Raw genomic sequence first — 25,755 nt, 5'->3', positions numbered from 1 at the left:
TGATATCTGTTTATTATATACATGTGTACATTGTAGTCTTCGATTACGTTGTATGATATGGAGACAAGGATGGAACCAGGTTGGTATAAAAAGATAAGAAATCATATTGATGGGAACTTATTGGTAGGATATACTCAATATATGAAAGATACAAAAAAAATGGCAATAGAAAATAATTTCGCATTCATTTCTGGTCTTTATGTAGCATCGTTGTCCTAAATTTTCCCTTCTACATTGTACATCTTGGCAATTTCAAAGCCACCAATTTCATTCATTCATTGATTCCATTTTAATATAAAACAAATATCATAATATACATAACAAATGTATTTGTAAACATTGTATCAATGATCAAATTAAATATCTAACTTAATAAGTATTTAAGCATAAGGTACACTACAAAATGTAAAAAAAAAGTGAGGAGCCTAAATAAAAAGCAGAGCTTGTAGAAAATTAAGCTCCCATTGGGAGAAAATAAATTGATGTGGATGTTGAATGTTGACTTATATTTTTTTTTCATCTGCATGTATAGTTATCATACATGAATACATGGAACGATGTTCAGAATCTAGCTGAGAGGGCGTGCTATTCTGTTGACGTGATCTGTGCAATCTCCGCCGTGCAAATGGATTCTTTGGATCTACCCGCTCTTACGAAGGTCACACTTATCGAAGGTCAACGACCTTTGACCAGGAAGTACTGCTGTGATGGTTCTCAGGAGGTGAATAATCTTGATCTCTTCTAATTCTTATCTGTTTATAGCGGAATGTTCCAATACTTGTCAACATTTGTTTTGATAGTTTGATCATTTTATTTATTTTTTCTATTTCATCGATTTATTTATTTATTTATTTTTTTTTTTTTTTGGGGGGGGGTAATACGCCTAATGATGAAAATGTATTTTAGGCACTAAGTAAATTTTGGGTTTTCTGAGAACATGGGGTGTCAAAATAAATAGGCCTTACATCCTTCTAAGAAACTTAAATGAAATAATTAAGCTAAAAAATGTGATGAAATGATTATTGACTGTAAATTACCTTCTTTTTATTAAAATTAGATTTAGACTGCTAGGAAACTGCAATTACAATTTCGAGAATAATAATGCTCTCTCTTTAATAAAAAAATACTCTCATTTGTTTGATTAATCATGTCTTTGGCTTTCTATGAAAGTAGATGAAAAAAGTAATATGTATTCACAGCCAGATGCAACAGTCATATATTTAATGAGATTTTGCCACGGTGCATTTCATCATTTAATATAAATCCCTTTTATTGCATACCCATCAGCCATAGAATGCTTGAACGAATTTAAAATTTAACTACTTCAATTGGAATACCCTGGGCCCATTATTGCCAAATTGATGAGGGTTTAATGAGCTGCTTCTCAAATGTCTTTAAGTTAATGGATATTCTCATTTATAGAATGAGTCAATTTCATTTTGGTTTCTATTTCTACTCGTTAAATATGGATTATATATTTATCTTGTGTTTTATTATGTCTTATGAAACTGCAACTCCCATAAAGAAGTACCAGGGCAAGGATACATGTTGGTAGGCCGTTGACCTGGCATCATTTGTGTTTTGATGTTAAAATAATGATTTGAATCACTCAGTATTCAACAACTGCCTGCAATTACTATTAGGGCAAGGATTTCATGAGTATTTCAACTGTGCGTGTACATATTATTTTTTGGAAACAAAGCCCAGCTTGTAAGTGGGTCAACTGTTTGATATGTCAATCTTCACTTTATTTTAAAATAAAGTACCGGTACTGTATTTTCTTGCGTTTTCTACAAATTTTATAAAACCTAATGGCCTGTATTCTGAAGTTAAGTTTAACTTAATAGACCATGGTCTAACTCTGCACTAAAACTATGGGGAGCCAAAAATTATGTTTTTATTGTATATCTGTTATGTTTACTTTTTTGTTTCCTTTTGCTTTCGTTAGAAGAAGAATACTTCAAAAATTTTCAGTTATCATTCCCAGGCAACTATGAACAATTTTAGTGTCAAATGAGTTAATAAATTCAATGTGTAATGTTAGGGATTAGTGCCACAATTGGCTCTCCATAGTTGAACCACATCTTTAAACCAGGGTTTAATTTAAAACTGAGTTCAGAATACGGGCCATGAGTGCAATGATATTCTGATGATAAACCTAGGTTTAACCCTAAACTATAATTTTTACCTCACCTTCTATAATTTATACCAAATAATTCTGTAAAATATCTTGTATTTTCATTAATTCTTCTTGTTTCATAGCACAATTATTTTCTTTTGACAGCTTCATTTTCCCGCTGGCAGGATAAAGATAATTTTTCTAGGTGAATGAATCAACAACTAGCACGCCATAGAAATGTGTTCTGAGTTTACATTATTACCACCAGTAATGTTTAGATGTTCTGATAAGAACAAATGCTCACAGGCACAGTCCTAGGAAGAAGGTTAAAAGAGATATCCACAGAATTTCATGGAATATAATTCAATAGACATGATGTAATCATTCTGGGAATACACTGTAGACCTAGGCTCTTTGCTCTGTTTTAAATTATTGAATTCCATTTGGCTTTTAATTTCTCTGTTTTGTTTTTAAATTTCTTTATTCCTTGATTATAACCATTTTGATTGACATGTACATGTAGCAAAGCAAATTTGATTTCTGATATCATTTATAGCTTTCGGTCTTATTTTTTTTCCGGGGGGGGGGGTGTTGGGAATGAAGTGGATTCAGATATCTGCATAATTTACAATTTTGGTTTTGAATACACATGTAGGTATTAGCAGAAATGGTGACCAAAGTATTCAAGTATTTCATCTACATATTTCCCCAGATCTGTTCTATCCTTTGTATTGAATATTTTAGATCTCAGCGTTAATTTCAAGGAGAGTAAACAGGTTACACTATTTTTATGTCAGGTATTTACAATTTTACTGATATCACAATCATTGTCTAGGCAAGTTTTTTTTTTTTAATTATTGTTTCTCATGTTTTTGAAAATATATTTTATACCATCTCTCATCTAGCAATGTACATGTAGACTTTATTATAATAGTTTTATTTTATTGAGGGCATGTTTATTTCTTTTGATAAGGATAAAGTAGATGCTCATTAAATTTTAATCTGCAGCAAAGTTTCATGTTTACGATCAGGGAGCAGTTTGCATTTTAATAAGTTATCAAAATATTGCTGATTTTATCACAATAATTTACAAGTACACATATTAAAGTTGGAGTAATTACTGCAATATTTATTGAGGTGTTGCCAAGCTTATTGCGGTAATTATTAAGCAAGATTGGGTTTATTATCTACCAATTTCTGTTTTATTCAGGCAATATGTTACATGTTTTGATAAGAGATAAAGATTATGCTTTAAAGAAGAATGAAACCTGTGGAACAAGTTTAATAGCTTGTGTGAAAGCTGAAAATGCAACAACAAGGTCAAAAAAAGTTTGACTGTTACAATCAATCAATAAGAAAGATTTATGAGCATTTGAATCAGGGACGGATCCAGGATTTTCCAAAGGGGGGGGGGGCACAGTTTCCCTAGGAAAATTTGACAAACAAAAAGAAAAAAGGGTCCTCACTCTGTACATGTATGCATAAATTGTACACCATACTTCCATTCCCAATATTTGCTTTGACACTCAAAAAGGGGGGCACACTTGTGTATGAATGGCATTTATACATTATAATGACTATGACTTGCAACTTGGGAGGGGGTGGGGGACGGGCTGGATGTGACCCCCCCCCCCCCCGGATCTGCCAGTGAGTTGAATGTCAAAAACACTAAATATGCTATGGAGATCATCTTTTTTACCAGCAATGGAAAAAAGTGAAATTTGTGATGCATGTATCACACACGTAAATCCCCCCCCCCCCCCTTTGAGCACGTACTCCAAAACATCTCTTTGCTCAGTCTAATGATAGGACAAACAATTAAATCATGATACAATGCGGGGAAACCTGTATTGCATGTCATCTCATAAATAACACCACCTGATCTTGTAATAGACTAGATTAAAGAGAAAATTAAAGTGAAATACATGTATGTACTAACGTGATAGGGAATAAGTTGCACAGTATGTGTGGCATCACAGATCTTGGTTGCATTGCCAATGGGAAGATATAGGTCTCCAGAGCTATTGAACCAATTTATCATTCATTCAATATTCTTCAAACTTTCATTGATCTACATGTACATGTCGGCTCAAACATAAATTGACCCCAAAACATTTGTCAAGTGAAAAAGTGAGTCAAATGTATAGCCATAGATATAAAACAGTTCTATTACAGCAGGTTTTGAAGCCCTGGTAGCAATGGGATCTGTTTGTTACCTCAGCACATCCCATCCCATTTTAGCTTGGGAAGAGCTGCTTATGGGATTATTCCTTCAAGGTTCAAGGTTCAGCCAACATTTTTGTCTTTTTATATTCATTTATTTATATGATTGTGTTTTATCTGTTTATCCATCTAGGCTCATCATTCATCAATCCATACATGTGCATCTATATATCTTTCGTATTAATTTGTTCTCTCTCCTAGGATTGTAGCATGACATACAGAACAGTGAACGGGACTGAGGATGTAATAATTGGTGATTCCTATCAGGGGAAAGTCAGATTTCAGAAAGCAGGTCTTCTCCTCAGCACCTTGCTCAAACTTAGTGAGTTTTTAAAATATTTTTTTATAGTTGATAGCAGGGCTATGTGTTAATTGATTGCGGATTGAAATAATCGCTAGAGGGTATTCATTTGTCTCGCAATCTACTATGTTCTGCCACCGCGGATGTGTCGGTTCGCTGTAACCGAACATCGCGCTTGCAGAACATGCTTGGGAGAAGCAACACCACCCAGATTGGGAGGGTGTACATTGCATTGCCAAAGAAAGACATTGGTATACACGCAGGATTAAGGAGGCTATTAGTATACGTCTTTGTCCCAACAACTTCAACAGAGACAGCGGGATCGACATCCCCGATTTCTGGATGCGAACCATCCGACAGCACAATACCCCCTTACCTGGCAGTGCACGCCGACCCGATCGTTCCCGGCCCCGATCGAGGGACCGCTCAGCTAGTCAACCCCCGCCCACGGGAAACTAGCGAGCCCGCCAATTTTTTGGTCTCATTTGCATATTGCCGACCCACGGCGTATTTGCATATACCCCGGCTAATTTGCATAACTCCTGACCAATCGCACAACGGATCAGTGCCCACCTATTGTTCTCGCGTTCGTGCGTACGGTCTTGGAGGTTAGTATAAATAGAGTACGATATCAGATAATTTTCGTCACTTGATAAAGAGTTGCATAGGCAATCGAAAGCTCGTGATCTTGTAAGCTAGTGGACACTTTTTGCGAGAGTGATCACGAATTTCCTAGAAAGCCAGTGAACACTTTATGCGAGAGTGATCACGAATTTCCTTGTTGACCATAGTAGATTGCGACACAAATGAATACCCTCTCGCGATTATTTTTTTATAGTTGATAGCAGGGCTATGTGTTAATTGATTGATCCAATTGATGTCAACTGCATGTATTATTATTGAATCGATCTCAAATCTTATTGAACATAAATGTAAATATTTGCATTTTCTCTACAACTGTTCAGTATTTGTAGAATGTTAAAGCCTGCTTTGCAGGATAGTTTTCTCTTGACAGACCCTGTAGGATCTACATATAGCCTGACTATACCATGTTTTTTTTCTTGATAGACCCTGTAGGATCTACATATAGCCTGACTATACCATGTTTTTTTTGTTGATAGACCCTGTAGGATCTACATATAGCCTGACTATACCATGTTTTTTTTTCTTGATAGACCCTGTAGGATCTACATATAGCCTGATTATACCATGTCTTTTTTTCTTGACAGATCCTGTACGATCTACTATATAGCCTGATTATACCTTGTTTTTTCTTGACAGGCCCTGTAGGATCTAGTGTGACTATGCTATTTTTTTCTTGACCGACCCTGTATTAGCTTGTCTAACTACAATATATTTTCCTGATTTTTTCTTTACTGAGCATGTAGGGTCTAGTCTGACCTTTACTTTTTTTCTTGACATACCCTGTATGATCTAGTCTGACTATACCATTATATTTTTCTTGACAGACCCCGTAGGAGCAAGTCTGGAGAAGCTAGTTGTTCCTCTGCTAGAGATGGACTTTAATTCAGAGAGACTAGCAAGGAATATTCTTATTGCAAATAAAAAAGTTGTAATACATTCAGAGGTAAGAATGAGTAAAATTAATCAATGCCAAAAATGTGACATGAAGAGAAGTATGATTTTGTGCAGACATTGTGTGCAATTTATGATGTCACTTTTCTGTACTCTATAAATGCTTACTGAAAAACTTCATTAAGTTTGGTTGCAAAATAAGAAATTGTGGCATCATTATCAGTCACAAAGCAGTTACATGTAATTGTTCATACTGCTGGGTATTGAGGGAATTGATGAAGCCATCTTCATGTACTCACCATTTTTTTTTATCATGTAAACCAACTTTATATTAAAGACAAAAATAAAGAATAGAACATAACATTTTACTAAACGGAACATGTTTTGAGGTGTCGCACCTCATCATCAGCCCAAAAATTATAAACAGAGTAATAGGGTATTTATACAGTTAGGATGTCAAGTAAAATTTTAAGAATCTAACTGTATAATCTGTATATCCTACATGTAACTGTATATACCAATGACTCTGTTTATAATTTTTAGGTTGATGATGAGGTGCAACACCTCGAAACATGTTCCGTTTATTAAAATGTTATGTTCTTTTCTTTATTTTTGTCTTCAATTTAGTATCGTGTCGTTCATTTGGAACTTTATATAAAGAAAACCTCTTTTTTCTAGCAAATTTATACAAAATGTCTGCTTTTGAAAGTATAGTTTATATTAAGACGAATTTGAAATATAGCTCCTGGATATTCTTTGTGATCTGTTTATATATATGTGCAATGCACCCTAATTTGTTTTGTTAATAGAGGCCCAAAACATTTGGATTCAAAAAATGTGATTTTTATCCATATTTTTGCAGTTACCCAGTTGCCAGCGAGCAGTTTTTGAGAATGACAGAATGCAGCAAGAAAGATACATTGCTGACATTGTTGGGGGATTGGAGGAAAAGAAGTCTACAGAAACCATGCTCGGTAACAAGGAGGTGTCTTTGAAGGGATATCAGCAAGAGAAAAAGAAAAATACAAATGATGCACAGGAGACAAACTGGGTGAAAAATGAGAAGTCACCAGTGATACAATCGTATCAGAGCAACGATCAAAATTTGGTCATTAATATGCATACCAAGTATGCAAATATGGACAGTGCAAATCAGAATATGCATGCTGTGCATGCAAATGAGGGATTGAATATGCATAATGAATATGCAAATGAAGATGGAGGGGATAGTGAAAAACTCTATGTTCAGGGAGACGAGAAGAGGCAATCAGCGGAAGGTGTGGAGAAGAGTCAAAGTGCAATAATACACAACCAAAGAGCTTTCAAGAGTGTAGATGAATCGTTCAAGGTTCATGAAGGCAAGGTACAATTCACAGACAATGATTACGGACTTCAGCAGGCCGTCCAACCACACATGGATATGAATAATGTGGGACTGCACAAGGAGATGGACAATGTTAACACAAATATGAATGATATGGGACTGCAGAATGGGCTGAACCTTGCAGACAGGAATTTGAACAACGTGGGACTAAGCAATGGTGTGCAGATAATGAATCGTCGGAAGCGTGGTAGTGTAGGCTGGGACGGAGACGATGAAGCAGATCAGAGGCAGCTTGAGAGGCCATTGGAGTGGGAGAGGGCCAGGGAGGAGTTGGACGGTTACCGAGGGGCGGGGCCGATGAGGAGTCAGATTGATATGGTGGCCGATTTATGGCAGCGAGAAATTGATGATGGCGCCGAGGCTAAAAGGTGAGGTGAAATTAGATTTAACTCTCCCTGTTTATAGCAATTGTTCAAATCTTTTGGCCCTTAGTAGCCAACGTTGAAGAAGGTACAAACTGATGTGGACTTCATTGCTTTTGATATAACATTCAATCATGACTGTTAGCTTGTCAAAATGGGAAACTGTGTGATATAGGCTGTTGTGTTGATCAAATATTTTTCACAATATGCATGTGTATCTTGAAATAGAAAGATTATCATTAGGTTTTCTTCCGAAAGCATAAAACTGCAATAAGTGATCTTTGTCAAATTTGTTATCAGAAGAATATCTTAAAGTTGAATGGTTTATGAGAGTTGTAGTCTGTTTGTGCCATGATCATCTCCAAGTGTCAATCGTCATTTTTTCTTACCCAGGAAACTTTTGTTACTATTTTTTTGTGATTTAGAAACCCAGAAGTTCCAGGGAGCAATTGGGACAGAGTGATGGACGTTAGATCATCCAACGATCAGGCCTCATCCAAGCTTGTTGCCATGGGAAACCTCCTCCTGACCAGAGATGAAGGTGACCCTCCGGTCCAAGAAAGAGGATGGGATCAGGTCAAACAAGAGAGGCAAGATGAAGGTAGAGCAGCACATCAAGAGAGTGGTGTGGAAAGAAAGACATCCAACAGAAGAATCAAGGTGGATGGCCAGGGATCATCAAGAAACATGGCTGACCAGAGAAGTTTTGAAGAGATGTCCATCAACAGAGGTGCACAACCTGATGTGGTATTACCAGGAAATGCGCAGAACAGGAAACGCTCCAAGAGTGCCATTAGCGATAAGTACGGAGCTGATTTGAAAGCAGCAGACGCAAGCATCCGCAAGAGCGAAGTGCCTGTCAAGGGCATAGCGAAGCCCAAAATAGGTGGCAGGTTTCCGAAGCAGAGGAGGAAAAAATTCAGGCAGCCTTCAGAAAGCTTGCAGGGAATTATCAAAGAGGGGGATCCAAAGAGTGTGGATAAAGGAATCAATAGTAAACAAGCTTTGACACCATCTGGTCCGACTGCTGCAAGAAAAGCCACAGAGGTAGCAGGAGAAGACGTTATCCAAAAGAAGGACACAGTTCTGCAGATGGATCATTACCAACAGGTAATTGTATTGTTCTGCATAATTTTTCACTTTGATCCCTTGACTTCTATTAGTTCAGACCTGAAAATTTGACATTCTGAGCAATATTTGTTATTATTATCATGATGCATATTTAACTAAACAACTGGTGGGTGTTTCATAAAGCTGTACGTAAGATAAGAACGAGTTAACGACCGGTGATCCTTTCTTTTGGTAAATGGTATACACCATAGGTGATAATTTAGCGCGTAAGAAATGATCACTAGTCGTTCTCTTAAAGTTACTCTTAATTTACGAACAGCTTTATGAAACAGCCTCCAGATGTGAGGTGTTCTGTCTGTGTTATCAAGAATAACATTCCTGCTCTTAAATCCATATCTCTCTTGCATTTTCCCCTTTTTCCAGAGACATGTTTTGCAGTACTACGATGACGATGTTGCCTACAATGTCAAAGGGGAGATGGAGTCAAACGACAACACGCCGATTGAAATCCAACAGGAAATCGATGCTCGGCAGAAGATGCTGGAGATGGTTGCCGGGCAGCAAGAGCAAGGTGGAGAACCAACGTGGGAGGAGTTGGAGAGTAACGCTGAGGAGGAGATTAAGGAGGAGGTCGGGGAGGAGAATGGAGGCGGTGATTACTATTATGATGAGATGAAAGAGGATGTGAAGGGAAAGGACATACCCCAAGAAGGGGAGGAAGGTTACCATGGTAACGGAGCGGATAATGCAATACAGGACGTGGGGAAGGACAAAGAGGAGGTGGAGGATGGATGGAGAGAAGGTTCAAGAATCAGACAGGTGGGGGCAAAGGAGGGAGAAGATGAGGACGAGGATGAGGAGGAGGATATTGGGAAGATTCTGGAGGAAATGGAGAGTATGAAAGAGACAGAAGGAGAAAAGATGTTTGACTCCATGTGGCAAGCTCTCAAAACTGTCTTTGAAGAGGAGCAGACGCAAGAATTCAGCTTGATGACATATGGTTAGTGTACAGTACCTTGTTTAGTTTTTATACATGTATACCATTGACCCTAGGTGTAATGCTTCCTCGGGAGCTTAGAAAATACAAATTCTGTATGCACGCAATGCAGATTGACACAGTAATTTCTCTGAGATCAACGATAACATTCATCTACCTGCAAAGCTACATTTTTCCAAATCCTGCCAGTTGGTAACCAATGTACATGTATCAAATGATAGAATTATACATTATAGTAGTGGAAAATAATGATAATACTGAATATAATGTTGATGATAATGATGCTTAAAAAGAAAGATTTTTATCACACCATGTTGCCTATAAAATGTACATCGAAAGGCTAGCTTGTGTCTTTTTGTTCCAATGCTTGTGTGCAACGATTGACTAATTGTTACGTTGGTTTTGTACAATATTTATTGGTATGATTTCTGAAATGCTCCCCAGGGAATGGAGAAAGTGCATTCATGACATGCTAACAAGAATCCGACACTGGGATTGATGATATACAGATATCTATCAGTTCCAATGTAAGCACTAATATTAAAGCTGAATATGATAATTATTGAAAAAAATGTATTGTTTTTACATCATATGATCAACTGATGTATATTTCTTTTTCCTTGAATGTGTATTTCTCTGCAGGGGGTAAAGAGCTGAGTTTGCTGAGTGCCAAAGTTTCCCGTTCATTCCCCAATGCAAGCATCGTAACCATCATTCCATCTAAGGAGGATAGCCTCCTTAAAAACCACAGGTCCGTTGGTTTTCATTCTTTTCACTTTTTTTATCTTTTTATTTTATTTGTATTCTGTGTAAGCTGTTATGAAATGTAGATATTTGTGTTGATTGAATTAATGGTCTATGTATTTCTTCATTTAGTTACCAGTATTCAATGCAACACACACCCATGTACATGTAGCAGAGGACCTAGCTGGGCAAGTTACTATCGCAATGCCATGTCATGGGGGCATATCATTTGTACACTACGGTGGCCTTTCCAAACTATTGTGCCCATAACCACATATGGCAATATTATATCTGTTAAGCTCTTAGAGATGTTCTTCTGATGTACATGTACAAGGTTGTGAACAAGCAAGATATTATTAGTAGTTGTAGTACATGTAGACTTCTATATTGATAATTCTTTTTTGATAGCACAAAGTTAATCTGCCTTCAGTTTCAGTCTCTGCATTTAGATGGCTAGATCTGTTCCTGGTTGGGAGTTGCAACTTAATGTTTAAAAATCCCAACAAGTAACATACCCAATGTCCGCCTTCCACTTGATTTTTGATTTGTGCTGTTAAAATAAGTCTGTCTGTCTTTGCTGTTTTTATCATTCTAAAAAGAAATGAAAATTTCAATGATGATAGGATTGTAAGAAATACTTCAGCCAGTGGCGTACCGTGGGTCACGGCATTGGGAGGGCACCAGCAAAAATTTAGAGTCACTTAGGGAGCGCGCGAAGCGCGCTCAGTTGCCAGGTATACTACTGACCTAATAGAGACATTTTAAGGATATGCAGTGCCATTAAACGGATGTGTATCTCACTGTTTAAATGATGCGAGCGCGAAGCTCGAGCTGAAAATTTTTGATATTCAAACCAAAAAGGGGCATTATAAGCAAAATTTTCATAATGATACGTACCTGCCTCGCTAAACAGACGATGCGAGCGCGAAGCGCGAGCTGAAATTTTTTTATATATTGACCCCAAACGGGGAATATATTTTAGGAATCAAAGAATATACATGTACATATCTCAGCATAGTCATCTAATGCTAGTACCATTCTTTGCTGTTTTTGTTAGAATTACATCCAAACACATTTAGCACTTTTTGTAGACATGGTTATCATGATTATCATACGCATCTCTAATGCAATACTGCGAGCGCGAAGCGCGAGCTGAAAATTTAGTAAAATTCAGTCCTGAAGAGGGGCATTATATGGCTCGTTTGCAGGAATTCACTAACCAAATGATGCGAGCGCGAAGCGCGAGCTGAAAACTTTTGATATTGAGATCAGAAAAATGGACAATGAAAGGACTGATTTTAGGAATTCATGAAAAGCAGACATCTCACCAATCGTCTAATACGAACGTTAGCACGGACGGGAAATGTTTTATATCAAGACCTTAAATAGGGCAATCACTTTAAGTAGTCATGAAAAAGAAGCAAATGTCACTACATGAAATAATAATAACTCGAATAGCGAGGAAATATATTTGGTGTACAGTATATTGACTTGAAAACGGGAGGTTTTAGTACAACAGGATTATATATCTCGTTAAACAGTCTATGCGAGCACCAGAATCAATAAAGACATAGGCCCTGAGCAAACAATGTTTCATAAAGTTATGAAAGATGCGTCTTATGTAATATAACATAATTATAATATAATATAACATTTATAATGAACATAATTTATTCATTCCCACTACGTTTCTCTTCTTTTCTCCCTCTTTTCTCCTTTTCCCCGTTTTTTTTTTTTTTTTTGGCCAGCCGATTGGGGGGGCACGTGCCCCCCCATGCCCCCCCGTAGTTACGCCACTGACTTCAGCATACAAACAACATACCACACAGGAAAATATTGGATCTTTAAAGCTCTTAGAGATGTTGTTTTGATGGCTGTGAACAAGCAAGATGTTATTGTAATTATTATTAGTAGTAGTACATGTACATGTAGACTTCTATATTGAGAATTCCTTTTTAATAGCACAAAGTTTACATCTGCTGTGAGTTTCAGTCTCTGCATTTAGATGATATTTAATTGGTAATATGGGGGGCTGAGGTATTGGAGAAGAGAAAGAATGAATGGGAGTGAATGAGAGGAAGACATTGAAAGCTTTGTATTTTTTGTTTATTTACCTCAATTCATTGGAAATCATTTGAACAGAAAGTTGCAGGAATCCCTTCTTCTAACAAACAACATCATCGTCAATGCGGAACTATCAAACAAGGCCGTGTACAAGCTTTATAATCAGATGGAGTATTTCAAATTCCAAGTAAGTATTTTACTCATCATATTCATGTTGGGAATATTGTATTTCAATCCGACACATTGGGCTGGAATGGAGTTGATTGTTATTTCAAGTTATGCAAAATTGGCAATGTGCCTATGGCATGATCATCTTATTTTGTGACTACACAGAAAAGCATATCCTTGAGAATGATCTGCGGCAGGGGTTTCACAATTAAGTCTGACAAAATTTGTGCTGAAGTTCCATCATCCACAACAAGTATTTAACATGTAATCTTGTTGATGAATATGCAATAGCATACTTTCCCTTTAAATAGCATTATCTTACCCATGACGTGATGCACAATAAACTGCACATGCAACAGGGATAGGAAGACTTAAAGGCCGGAATTCACCAAGGTGGTTTTTAAAACTATCAGTTGAACCCATGGTTATGCAGGTTTCCTGTATAAATTATGCTTTTTTGCTACATGTCCGGTGCTAATGCGCGCTTATGTCACAGTGCGCAAAGTTGACGCCTGTTACCATTGTTAAATATGCTATTTTATTCATGAGTCTACTATTTGTAGAGTGGACTCATTAATTCAAAACAGCGGACTCATGAATAAAATAGCGTGGATAACCACGGCAACAGGCCTCAATCTGGTGCACTGACAAAAGCGCGCATCAGCGTTGGACATTTTATAATATACGAGGTAAATAGACGTAATTTATACAGAAAATCTGCATAAACCATGGGCTCAACCGATGGTTTTAAAAACCACCTTTGTGGAATTTGGGCCAAAATCTTTGTGAAACATCCCCCTTGGCTTGCATCTAAGAATTTATAAGATTGGAATGCACACTTCATTCTTGTGTCTGCTCTCATAGGTCCTTGGCTTGGCAACATTCCAGAAGCTCTTCTCGTACAGAGGTTCCTTCCCATCATTCCTTGGTCACGCTCTTTCTCTCGCTCAAACAACTTTCATTGAAGTGCCTCATCCAGTCACCTTAGCCTCCCTTCAAGTCTTACTACATTCCACCGGCACGGATGCCGCTGAGGACTCTTCGTACAGTTTGTACAAGGTGATATTGGATTACTGTCTTCTGGATCATGTTGCATAAAAGCTATATGGGACTTTCTTTATTTGCATGTTTACAAATCATAAGTGTTTGCTTTTTATGCACCACATGCAAAGTTTGGATGGAGTGAAGCAATGCGAAACACTGAGCATGCATAAACTCTACAACTTTGCCTGTCATAGCAACTGTTCAAAGCAACGAAGTTGATTTTTCCAAATACATGTAATGCCTTTCAGCATTACACTTTATGGACAGGTAACTTACAGTCGTGGGTTCCGTTGCAGAAAGAGTTGCATTCAAACGCAATTCAAAAAATCAATCGCAAGTCCAAAATGCGCGCTGTTGATTGGTTGAAAATCAACTTGCACATGATTTTTAGAGCTGCGATTGATGGCAACTCTTTCTGCAACAGGCCCATAGTCTTTGTAGATAAAGAGCACCAAATTGGTTTAGGAGGAAGCAAATAGAGAAAATGATGTATAAGTTATCACAGTCATCTTATTTGTATACTCTCGTCCTACACGGGACGTATTATTGTATCACGCTCAGTGTCCGTCCGTCTGTTAACTTTTCCTTGTAAACGCGTTAACTTCAGTTCGACTTTACCCTAGGCTCATATAATTTGGTGTGTATGATACTAGCATGGATCCCAGGAAGCCTAACGATTTTGAGGTCATACGGTCAGAGGTCAAGGTCACAGTGACATGTTTTCATCTTACCCTTTTGCAGTCCTTGTAAACGCGATAACGACAGTTTAATTTAACCTAGGCTCATGTAATTTGGTGTGTATGATACTAGCATGGATCCCAGGAAGCCTTTCGATTTTGAGGTCATAAGGTCAAAGGTTCTGTACTGTATCAAATTCCTATCACCCTATTTTTCATTGATTATGTTATTGTTTTAAAGGGATTCTTGAGTGCATCGTTAAAAGACGCTGGTGTCATAGACTACACCATTACAGTACTTGACAATGTCTACCTCGAGAACCGTGCTAGGCTAGTCAGAGTGGACATCTATGCATTCAATAGACAGGTAACGATGATGATGATGATAGTGATGATGATGATGTCGTGATGGTGATGGTGATGATGATGATGTGATGATTGTGATAATGGTAGGTGAAGTAACAATGGTAGTTGTACCTCTTCCACCTAACATCTTTCCCCCAACCCTGTTTCCCCTTCACATCCCTTCTCTCCCCCTTCTCCTCCACTCCTATTTCTCTCTTTCCTCTCCCTTTCCCCTCCTTGCAACCCTTCTCCTCTTCTCACTGATCCATCATTACCACTATCAATCATTCCTCTGTCTCCTGTAGGTTTCCTTTGATTGCCTTGGGTCTACTGCATGGCTCAAACAAGACTCGTCTAAACCGATCACCTTGAATCCTCATGGATCAGCTGCTGCAGGGAATTTCCCCATTCAAAAAGTGGGCGGGGCAATCCGACTTCAGTCCCTCCTGTCCCTCGGTCTCCAACCCCCTGAGAGGTATCTTTATCTTGGCAGTGTAACAGATCTTACCAATTTATCATAATATTGATCATAAAACTGATTCTAATATTGATGGCACAAAGTTATTGATAGTAATGTATTAATTATCACTTCTGCAATCAATCGCTAAGTTTTGTGTACATTTATAGTTTTTCTAAATGATAGTATTTCTATGTAAAGTTGGCCTTTTCTCATATAACTTATCAATGGCTTGTTTGAACGCACTGTTGAAGCCTAGCTAAAGCTTAAGAAACGGGTCAATGATGTGAATTATAATCAAGTAGCATTGTGTATACTCGAGCATGCCAATCTTATAGAAGTGTAGTAGGCATTGAATCATTATTTTCCAGCGTTGATTCTCTCTGATTTAAATTTTAGATATCTAGTACCCTCTCAATCATGTTTTTATTTTTCTTTAGAAAAGCTCTTCAAGCATTTACAAGTGCAGTGTCAGAATCTTTTTTGTTGGGGCTACGTTCTGTCAAAATATATCACACCTCCACTAAAAAATTGAAGGCATTTCGTCTGCAGAAAGTAAATGACAAGCCCCCCCCCAAAAAAAAAAATAAATAATATAAAAATAAAGTAAGATAAACTAAAAATACATATATAGATAAAATAAGAAATAAATAAGCAATTGTAATGAAAAAATTAAAAGTAATAAAAAAGAAAAACAGAGGGCGTTTGGTCTCCGGAAACAATTGACAAGTAAAAGAAAAAGGCTATCACTTATTTTGATGGGATGCACCCGCACCTTCCATAGATTCATCTTGAACTTCTGAGAGCTGTGTATGTCTTTGAGTTAACAGTGGTTTGACTCCCCAGAACCTTTGTTCCCTTAGAATATTCCGGCATGCATCATTGCATCCTTTGTTCTCTATTTGTTCCTCCAGAAAACTGTTATTCAGGGAGTACCTGAAGCTGGCTGTGCACAACGACATGTGCCCCATGTCCATCCTATGGCAGAGGGGTAGACTCATTTACAGGCCCATCATCGATAATACCAATCCAGAAGAGCATATACCTTGTGCCAATGATAAGGAGGCACTTGTGGAGGTGCTGATGAAACAGCTGGAAAGGAGGCCGTTCTCTTTCATGGAATACGGGAAAGGACAAGGTTTGTTCAGATTTTAGAAGTAGAGAGTGAGAGGGGGAAAGGAGATGAGTTAATGAAGGCATACAAGGAATACTCTCCTATGTACTCTGACAGAAGGAAGCAAATTACATGTTAACTGGAATTGATTTTCATCTCACTTCTGCTATGCAGACTGTGGTGGCGGTGGTGGTAGCTTGAGGATTTCTTAAAGTCAATCAGAAAAATAACAAACATGAATGATTTTATATGTGAAATTGCATTTATCATATTCATAAATGATTGTTTTTTGTCTTTGCTTGCATAGTTGGTAAATTGTTTGACAAAAAGATGTAATTGTTTTTCAATTTTTAGATGGATTGAGCATGACATTATCTACCAAGCACCCCAACAGTACTTTCATATTCGTAACTGGGTCTGGAAAAGAGGCTAGAAGACGACAAGATGATCTCGTTCAGAGGAATATTACCAACGCTGTCGTTACCAGCATCCTTGCTGATATGTCGTTTACAAGTAATCTCTTATCGAGTCCAGATTTCATGCGATACCAGTATGTTGGTGAGTGAATTGCATTACTAATCATTACAAGGGAACATGATGGTTATGCTTAACCATAAAAAGACTGGGGGCTACCTTAACCCCCCCCTGGTAAGTCAGGTTCAAGTTGCCCTAGAAAGAACCTCACTTGATTTATTACATCCTTAAAAAAATTGCATTATCCAAAATCGAGAGATACAAGGGATTTATGCTTGCTAAGAAAATTGCTCTTGTAATGACGTTATATGTAAATCAACCATCCATATGGGGCCATTCTAAAGTGATTAAATGCATTCTCTTAGTTCATATGAAAAGTTTTAATTCTTAAAACCTCATGGTTTGAGCACTTCGTAGATTGAAGTAAACGTTTGAGAAAATAAGGAGTCTTATGACCAAAAGGTTGACTGTTTCATAGAGGTTCTCACAAGTATCACATGTTAGAAAGATTTAAAACAAATAACATCACTGATGTCATAGATGATGACCTTACAGGTAATCTTGATCCCTCAAGTTTTCTACAAATTTTGCATGATGCGTTCATTTGTAAGAAACAATATATATGATTTGATGCAGTCATGAAATGCATTTAAATGTATTTAAATGTCGAGCGTTGTGGCCCTAGTGGATTAGTCTGTGGACTTTGAAACAGAGGGTCGTGGGTTTGAATCCCAGCCATGGCGTAATTTCCTTCAGCAAGAAATTTATCCACATATTGTGCTGCACTCGGCTCAGATGAGGTGAATGGGTACCTGGTAGGATTTTTCCTTGAATGCTATGGTGCCTATTAATATGGCGGCTCACCTACAGCGGGGTAATAATATAATACCAAGTATCAAAGTGCAGTTGAGTATACGCATATAGTAACTGCGCTATATAAATGGACATATTATTATTATTATATCATTATTTATTTCTTTTTTTTTCTTGAAATAGGTGTTGATCACCTGTTGAATATGATGACCTTGAACCAGCGGGCTATGATGAAAGCTATGTTTGGTGATATTGTAGCATCTGGAGTTACGACCTTCTTCCAGATGCCTTCTTCTCAGGTGTGTTATTGTTTTTTAACTAGTTTAAAGGGGAATGAAACTTTAGGAACAAGTAGGCTTGTGTCAAAACAGAAAATCAAAGATTAAGAACAAAGAAAGTTTGAGAAAATTCAGAAAAATAATGAGAAAGTTATGAGCATTTGAATATTGCAATCACAAGTGCCATGGAGATTCTCTCATTGGCAATGCGACACGAATGTGTGATGTCACATGTGAACAACTTTCCCTGTGATGGACTATAAAATACCCCCAAAATGTCTCTTTTTGCCTTTTCTTATGGTGATACAAACACTTCATCCATGATGTATTCTTTAAAAATCTGTATTACATGCCCTATAGAAAGAACACATGATCTATGGATAGATGTGATAAAAGAGGCAGTTTAAGTGAAATCTATAATAAAGTAATGGAGAGAGTTGTTCACAAGTGACATCACACATCTTTGTCACCAATGTGAGGATCTCCATAGCATAAGTGATCGCAATATTCAAATGCTCATAACTTTCTCATTATTTGTCCGATTTTTCTCAAACTTTTGCTGATCTGTTTCTTTGATTTTTTTAATGTTTTCACCCAAGCTATCTTATTCCAAAGGTTTCATTCTCCTTTAATTCCCATTCCCACTATTCCTCAGACCAAGGAATCAGTAATCATGTTTCAATAGCTGAGTATCGTTCTCCGATCATTGTATTTTTCTGGAGTTACAACCTTCTTCCAGATGCCTTCTGCTCTGGTGAAAGGCTATGGTCAAATACTGTATACATGTACATGTATGATTCATCGCTCAAAGTCATGTTTTTTATATTTTTTGAGTTACGGCCTTTAAGAAACAACCTGGACAAATGAGAATGTTTGTCATTTGGCCATTAGGCACTGTAACATCACTCTCAGCCGTGTCTTTTCATCTCTGAGTGTTATCTTCACTGTCAGTGTATGGTGGCATTCGTGCTAAAAGGCATGGTACCGACTTTGCAGGATCTGTTAATTTGTGTTGAACACATTTAGTCATGCAGTGGGCATTAGTTGTCACATTTATTTTATTTTCTGGAGTTGTAACCCTTTTCCAGATGTGTTCCACATCGATAGTGTTTCTTTTAAATTAATGCTTCGTACATATCTGTTGAACATTGCCATAAAACCCTGTAGTCCTTTGGGTTTTTCTTTTGCTGGACGTAGCCCTAGGTCATAGGTCTAGGTTTATAATGGTACAATACATGTATGTGTAGCTTGCTTTTTCATCAATGTCACCATATAATTTCTGGTAAATTGGTCCATATGTATTTTTTCACCTTTGTATGAATACTGTTTGTACAAGCTATTAATTGAATAATTGAACATTTTCAGTTTGTGAGCTGCTTGCTTGATGTGTTAGTTGGATAATCCTTGCTTTCTTTCGCTCTATCTTTCTGTATGAGGCAATGAAGAATGAAACATTATTTGTTTTATTTATATTTTATTTCCACAGATGATCTCCTTGGCTGTATCTACGCTTTTCCCTGAAGCTTTCTGTGATGTCACTGAAAGAAAAGGAATGGTAAGAATGAATTTTGTTGCTTTCACATAGCAATTTTATGATTTGCAGCCACTGTACTTGTGAATTGAGAATCCTTAGGTGGTATTCTGGTACTCTGTCATAGCTTTTGTCATTTCTCTCTGGGATGTAACACCGCAATGATTGTCACAAATCGCTATTCTGAACATTGTCTTTTCCTTGTAATACATGTATCTCTCTAAGTTCCTGCCCATCTTTTCGGAAGCAAACCAATCAAAATCAACATTAGTTCCCAGTGGGAGCCCTTCCAGCCAATAGGAAGGCCCCGTGGCAGGTAGGGCGTATCCCCAATACAGTGAATTGAGAATCCTGAATGCCAGTCAATGTTTTTCCCACCATGCATTTGGAATGATTGATCTGTATTTATTTTCATTCATGCAGGATATATTCCAAGCAAGGAACCACCCTCTTCCTGTATTTAGAAATTTTGAGCTCAGTTTTTTGAAAAAGGTAAGTGCACAGTAATATTGATACTTTGAAGGATTTTATGTTATGTTTGTAGATATTGGAACCCCTTTTTCTCCTATTAAATTGACTTCAATGATTTTGTGGTGTTCATCCTTCCCTAAATTCAAATGTAAAAAAGGAGAATTTGAAAAATGATATTTGAAGACTTCAAGGTTGTAGAGGTAACATAGAAGAGGTTTACCATGATCCATTTGGGTAGTCCTAACAAGGAATGTTAGATGGCCAAGTGATAGAGATGGACACTGAGAGGCAAGAAAGAGAAAGACGAGAGTAAGAAGTAATCTTCTGCTAGATAAGGGGAAGGCCAATAGAAGGACTATACACTAGATGAGAAGTGATGACTTGAAAGCAGAAGAGTAGATGAAAAGCGGCGATCAGACCTGCCAACCAGTACGTTTTTGGCGTATTTAGTACGTTTTTGCAACCAAAATACGGCTGTATGTTTTTTCTTGAAAAACATGTTTTTGTAAAACTTACACGAATATGGTTATTAGATCAATGTAAGTTCAGGTAATTTTTTTTCAATCATTTTGTTAAAACCAGGGTGAGATATACACATGTTTAAATATTTTTTTTCTTCTGCAAGAGCAGTGCGCATTTTAGCTTGCATGCAGCTTAAGCGCCGCGATGATCGAGTGCGCAACGCATTTTATTATGGAATACCGGTACACTTTTTGGGGAAAATACACTTTTTTATCATAGAATACAATTTTTCGTTTCCAGAGGTTGGCAGGTCTGAGCAATGAGTAGATGATGAATGGGAAGTACATGTGATGAAGAGTGTCAATGTGTCATGAGAGGAATTGCATTTTGTGTCTTCTACACAAGAATGTGTAGGAGTTCCATGAGAGCGAGGATATCAAAAGACCATGGGCATAAATTCATGACATCATGATAGTTACTTAGCCCCCCCCTCTCCCCAGGAACAAAATGATTGCTGCTTGAAATTATACCAGTGCAACAGATAGTACCTGTTGCTTCAGCATTTCACTTTTCACTTTTTGTTGGCATTCTTGTGATTTGATTGAATATTGAGTAATGTCGAGTTGAACCTATGATGTTATTTGCTCAGAACATTGAACTACAAGCTGGACAGGTGAACTTATCTGCTAGTGTGTTACACCCTGAAACAAACCAAGATGGATCTAAGCTAGGATGGAGTATGATTCGAGTGGATGTCAGACAGCTGTATATCAAGGTAAGAAACAGTCATGTGTTCGCAGGGAGGGGGTGGGGGCGGAAGGAGGGTTCAACCTCCCCCTTTGGTTTTACATTCAAGAACAAATATGTATATTGTTATTTTTTTCATATGTGAAAATACATGTAAGTACCCTTTGATCGATTAAACACAGAAATAATGTGTCTACATGTATATGTGTGAGATATCCTTTGAAGTAGGCACCAGAACAGATTGCAAAAAAAAAATGATCACCACAGTGGAAGGAGCATGCCCACCCCATCAGTCACTGTACTCCCCTACCCCTTCCCCCTTTTAAATCCTGCATACTACTTGGTAAGAAATATTTCATTCATATCCCTTCCATTTAATATAATAATAATTATATAGGTTTATTTACCCAGGGAAGCCGCTTTAGTTCTGAAAACTGTTCTCCCAGCGGGCCCTGCTATTATTATTAATAAGTATTTTTAATGCGCAATTTCTAATGAATCATTACTCAAGGCGCTACAAATTGAATAAACAAATACATTGGAAATATGCACAATTAAAATCATCAAACATAACATTCATATGAGGAAAATACATCGACTTCTCTAATATGAATGTGAAAAAAGGTAATATTTGAAATTTGATTGGAATGTCTTAAGAGTGTTCATATTCCTGATAGTATATCCTATACTTGAGTCTATTTAACATAACTGGGGCCATGAAAGCCCGATGTCCATAATGCTTGGTCGGGCTACGCGGAATCACAAGGGTAGTAGATGTGGAAGATCGTGAAGAATAATGGCCCTACTTCACGACAAGAGGATCCTTGATGTAAGTAGCTGCTGCAACGTGAGGAGCTTTGAACACTGATGTCTCCCCTCACAAATTCTTCAATCTGTCATACCGCTTTCATAGTGAAGGTGAAGTGGAGTTACTCCGGAGTAACTCCGGGTTGAGTTGATCCGCTTGTACTGCGGACCGACTTTAAACCCCCTTTCATATTGGCAAGCACCGCAGCGGTGTATCCGCAGTCGTTGCCATGGTTTCCAAGCGAGTTCGCGCCATACGTGTGGCCAAATTCACGCGAGATCACAGCGATAAGCGCATACCGCATTTCCGGTGCGGAGTAACTCCGTTTGTAACCCTCTTCTCGAAGTGGGTTGAGTACTCCGCTTTGAATCCGGATCGAACTAATCTCAGAATTTTCATATTGCCCTCCAAAGTGGAGTAACTCCTCCTGGACTCCGGACTAACTCCACTTCGGCTCTCACTATGAAAGGGGTATCAGAGAATTTGAAAACCACCTTCATGGTTTTATCTTAAACGACCTTTTACCGCTCATGCTCAGTTACAACTGCAAATAGGTTTATTCAGTTCAAATTCATCTTGAGATTGCTACCACAACTGGCATTTACGTTCAATGCTTTCTTTTTTTTCAAGGTTGATCATCATTTCATGTATATCTTGGATGGGCACAAGCGCAAGTACTCCTTACATTGTACATCGAACGAGACACACTATGAGGTCTATCTGGTTAGAGCACATGATGGTTTCAAGATTCCCTATCAAGAGGTCAAAGGTCAGTCTATATACATGCAGTCCCATTCATAAAACATGATGTATGGAGAAAGTGGCATGACTAGATCAAGATAACTACTACCCATTACTTGACAGTAACCTTCAATAAGGTAAAAGTACATATATGGTTGAATCTGGTCCATGTTACCAATTTCACAGATGCAAAACTCGTCAAGAGCTGTAATGATTAATTGTCACAAAAGGCAACCAGATGGAAACTCGGGTACTCAGAAACACTGGTCTATTGCCTTTTTAAAAAATTATTTGTTACGATACCCATACATTTTCACTGTATGTATATACATGTATAAGATATGTTTGGGATCATTCTACACTTATTTGTATGAAATGTGTCATGATGTAGTAGTTCAGACTCTCGCCTGGTAATCAGAGGGTCGTGCGTTTGAATTCCACCATGGGCTTGCATCCTCTGGCAAGGCATCCATCCACGCTTTGCCACCTTAGTAATAAATGTGACCAGTGTTGGTTTCTGATGTCATTAGATTATTTCGGGACATGTACTGCGTCCTAAACTCCTCTCCCAATGGTCTGCCACCCGGAGGAGACAAAGCATTGGAGGGGCACAGCATTGTTCACAAACAATAAGGTGTCCCTCCTATGCTTTGTCTCCTCCGGGTCACGGTCCGCCACTGTCCGCCATTCTTCTGCTTGCATGGCCCTCATTAGCAGGAAAGTGTGTTGGAGGGTAATCCTCTTAATACCCCTAGATCCACCACTGAAATGAGTGCCCTGTTGGTTGCAAAAGCATATGTATTATACCTAGCAATTGACTCTTTGAACTCTCATTGAAATGCTCCCCAGGGAGTGGTGAAAGTACATGGACATTGTGTGTGCGCAAGCCATGCTATCATGACTGTGGTAATAATATATCAGTAAATTGCTTGAAAATATCATTCCAATTTATAAAGTGCCATTTAAAAGCTGAATATATTTAATTTTAAAAATAATAATACAGTGTGTGTATCTACATGTAAGTGCTTACAGATTTATCAACTCTGTGTATGTTTGTATCCTAGGTATTTCACTGATAGCCCTACTGCGGATGGGGTTACTCCGAGATGTCAAAGAAAACTTCTACAATCAATTCTTGAAGCTGCCGCTGTACGGTGACATGGCTCCATGGAATATATGTAAATCTCTACATCTTATAGTTACCATGGGAACCAAAAATTCCTGTTTCTGCTATTCTCGCAATGTCTTTTCAAAGAATGATGTCAATTATGATAATAGACATAGGCTAACATGGTAAAGGTATTATTTGATGTATTTAATGTTGTTAATTTGGATGAAGAAAAAAAAAACAGCTAGGAAGAAAAAAAGAATTGCCCCAACACTTTCAATATATATTTTGTGAGTGTGTAAATCATGCATATTTTAACTGTTATACTGTTCTTGATTGGACATATGAAATATAAAAAAAAAGAGAATATAATTGAATAAAAGTTTTAATGTACTTATTTTCTTGCTCTCTCTTTCTTTCTCTTATCATTCTCTCTCGTGTCTCTCTGTCGCATTCTCTCTTTATATCCCTCTCATTATCTCTGTATGTCTCCCTCTCTCCCCCTTTCCTTCTCTCTGTGCTTCCATCTCTCTTGGATATGTGGTATAGTATTTTCTGGAGGGAAGCTAGAGTACATTGATTATGACACGAAGCAGATGATGTTTGACCAAGTAGCTCCTGCGGCATATCAGGTAATGAGTGAATCAAGGTGTATACATGTACATCAGTAAAGAGAAATGTCTGGTGGCTTCTCTACAGATATGAAAGCTGAGAATTTTGTTCAGGTTCCAGACTTATTTCAAGGAGTTAGTAGATACCGAGAACTTTCAGATGATCAAAAAAATCCTGTTGATTGGGGTTTGTGACTTTTGGTAACAAATCATTACTTATGAAGGGGGGGGGGGGTCTGCACACCTAAAACATGATATTAAGATTGAACATGAATTTCCTTACCCCATCTAAAAAAGGAAAAAAATCAAATAAAAAATAAATTGATAATGTTCCTTATATTCCCAAGTGTAAGTTTGCCAAAAATCCATCAAAATATGGCCAAAATACCATTTTCTTTGCAAAATAATGGAGGCTAGTCATTTCCAGATTAAAAAGAAAATGTTGGTGCTCCATATCCGAGTGCCCATTCGCTTTCCACATGATTCAAGGATTTTGATGAGAAAAGCTGCGTTTTGATGCTGTTAAATGAATTTTCTGAAATTCAATATTATTTCAACATAAGAGTGACATCAATGCCATTTAATAGGACATCCATGATTCCATAACCACGAGCAAAAATCGCTCCCATCTAAACTCCACACACCACTCAAATGACTAACTTCAATCCAAGGTTTCACATTATTGGTATGCATTATCTACAACCTAAACCTAACATAAAACCCTAATGCATCCCTGACCCTAACCTTTTATCTTAGACTTAATAAAGCCTGGTGCAAATGTCACATCACCATCCAATCTTTAAGATGAAGTGAGGTTTAATCTCTGACTGTTTTATCAACTACTGACAGTGGAAGTCAATTAAGCATGGGCAGTGAAATTCCCTTATATTATTAAATCTTGCCTCTTTTGTAGCCTTAATCCTTAGTGGCTTCTTGTATCCTGCCATGCACTTGAACAATAGAAGAGTTATAACAAAGAAAGTTACATAACACCAACCAGCTTAGTGTTTAATCATGTTGAGCCACATTATTGAGTGAAGGAATGGAAGCCTCATGTTTCTTTATGATAATTCTCTTTTACTAACATTTTCAATGTTGTTTATAC

At 37.6% G+C, this 25,755-nt stretch overlaps 1 protein-coding gene across 1 annotated transcript in view; it reads left to right on the top strand.

The window, feature by feature from the left end:
* LOC121430655 overlaps window positions 1–25,755 on the top strand; it is a 57,261-nt gene that overhangs the window by 23,780 nt on the left and 7,726 nt on the right. The window contains exons 6-25 of the mRNA XM_041627987.1: window positions 533–721; window positions 4,544–4,664; window positions 6,113–6,231; window positions 7,042–7,931; window positions 8,351–9,035; window positions 9,420–9,996; window positions 10,636–10,744; window positions 12,880–12,988; window positions 13,834–14,028; window positions 14,932–15,057; window positions 15,341–15,510; window positions 16,407–16,630; window positions 16,961–17,164; window positions 18,077–18,192; window positions 19,658–19,726; window positions 20,126–20,194; window positions 21,285–21,410; window positions 22,821–22,959; window positions 23,996–24,109; window positions 24,589–24,671. Coding sequence (XP_041483921.1) covers window positions 533–721; window positions 4,544–4,664; window positions 6,113–6,231; window positions 7,042–7,931; window positions 8,351–9,035; window positions 9,420–9,996; window positions 10,636–10,744; window positions 12,880–12,988; window positions 13,834–14,028; window positions 14,932–15,057; window positions 15,341–15,510; window positions 16,407–16,630; window positions 16,961–17,164; window positions 18,077–18,192; window positions 19,658–19,726; window positions 20,126–20,194; window positions 21,285–21,410; window positions 22,821–22,959; window positions 23,996–24,109; window positions 24,589–24,671 — 4,434 coding nt within the window. The remainder of the gene's footprint in view (window positions 1–532; window positions 722–4,543; window positions 4,665–6,112; window positions 6,232–7,041; window positions 7,932–8,350; window positions 9,036–9,419; window positions 9,997–10,635; window positions 10,745–12,879; window positions 12,989–13,833; window positions 14,029–14,931; window positions 15,058–15,340; window positions 15,511–16,406; window positions 16,631–16,960; window positions 17,165–18,076; window positions 18,193–19,657; window positions 19,727–20,125; window positions 20,195–21,284; window positions 21,411–22,820; window positions 22,960–23,995; window positions 24,110–24,588; window positions 24,672–25,755) is intronic.

This window comes from Lytechinus variegatus, chromosome 17 (genome assembly GCF_018143015.1).
Source record: "Lytechinus variegatus isolate NC3 chromosome 17, Lvar_3.0, whole genome shotgun sequence".
Taxonomy (NCBI): domain Eukaryota; kingdom Metazoa; phylum Echinodermata; class Echinoidea; order Temnopleuroida; family Toxopneustidae; genus Lytechinus; species Lytechinus variegatus.
Note: the sequence above shows the minus strand (reverse complement) of the source record. Positions and strands in the feature narration are given on the sequence as shown.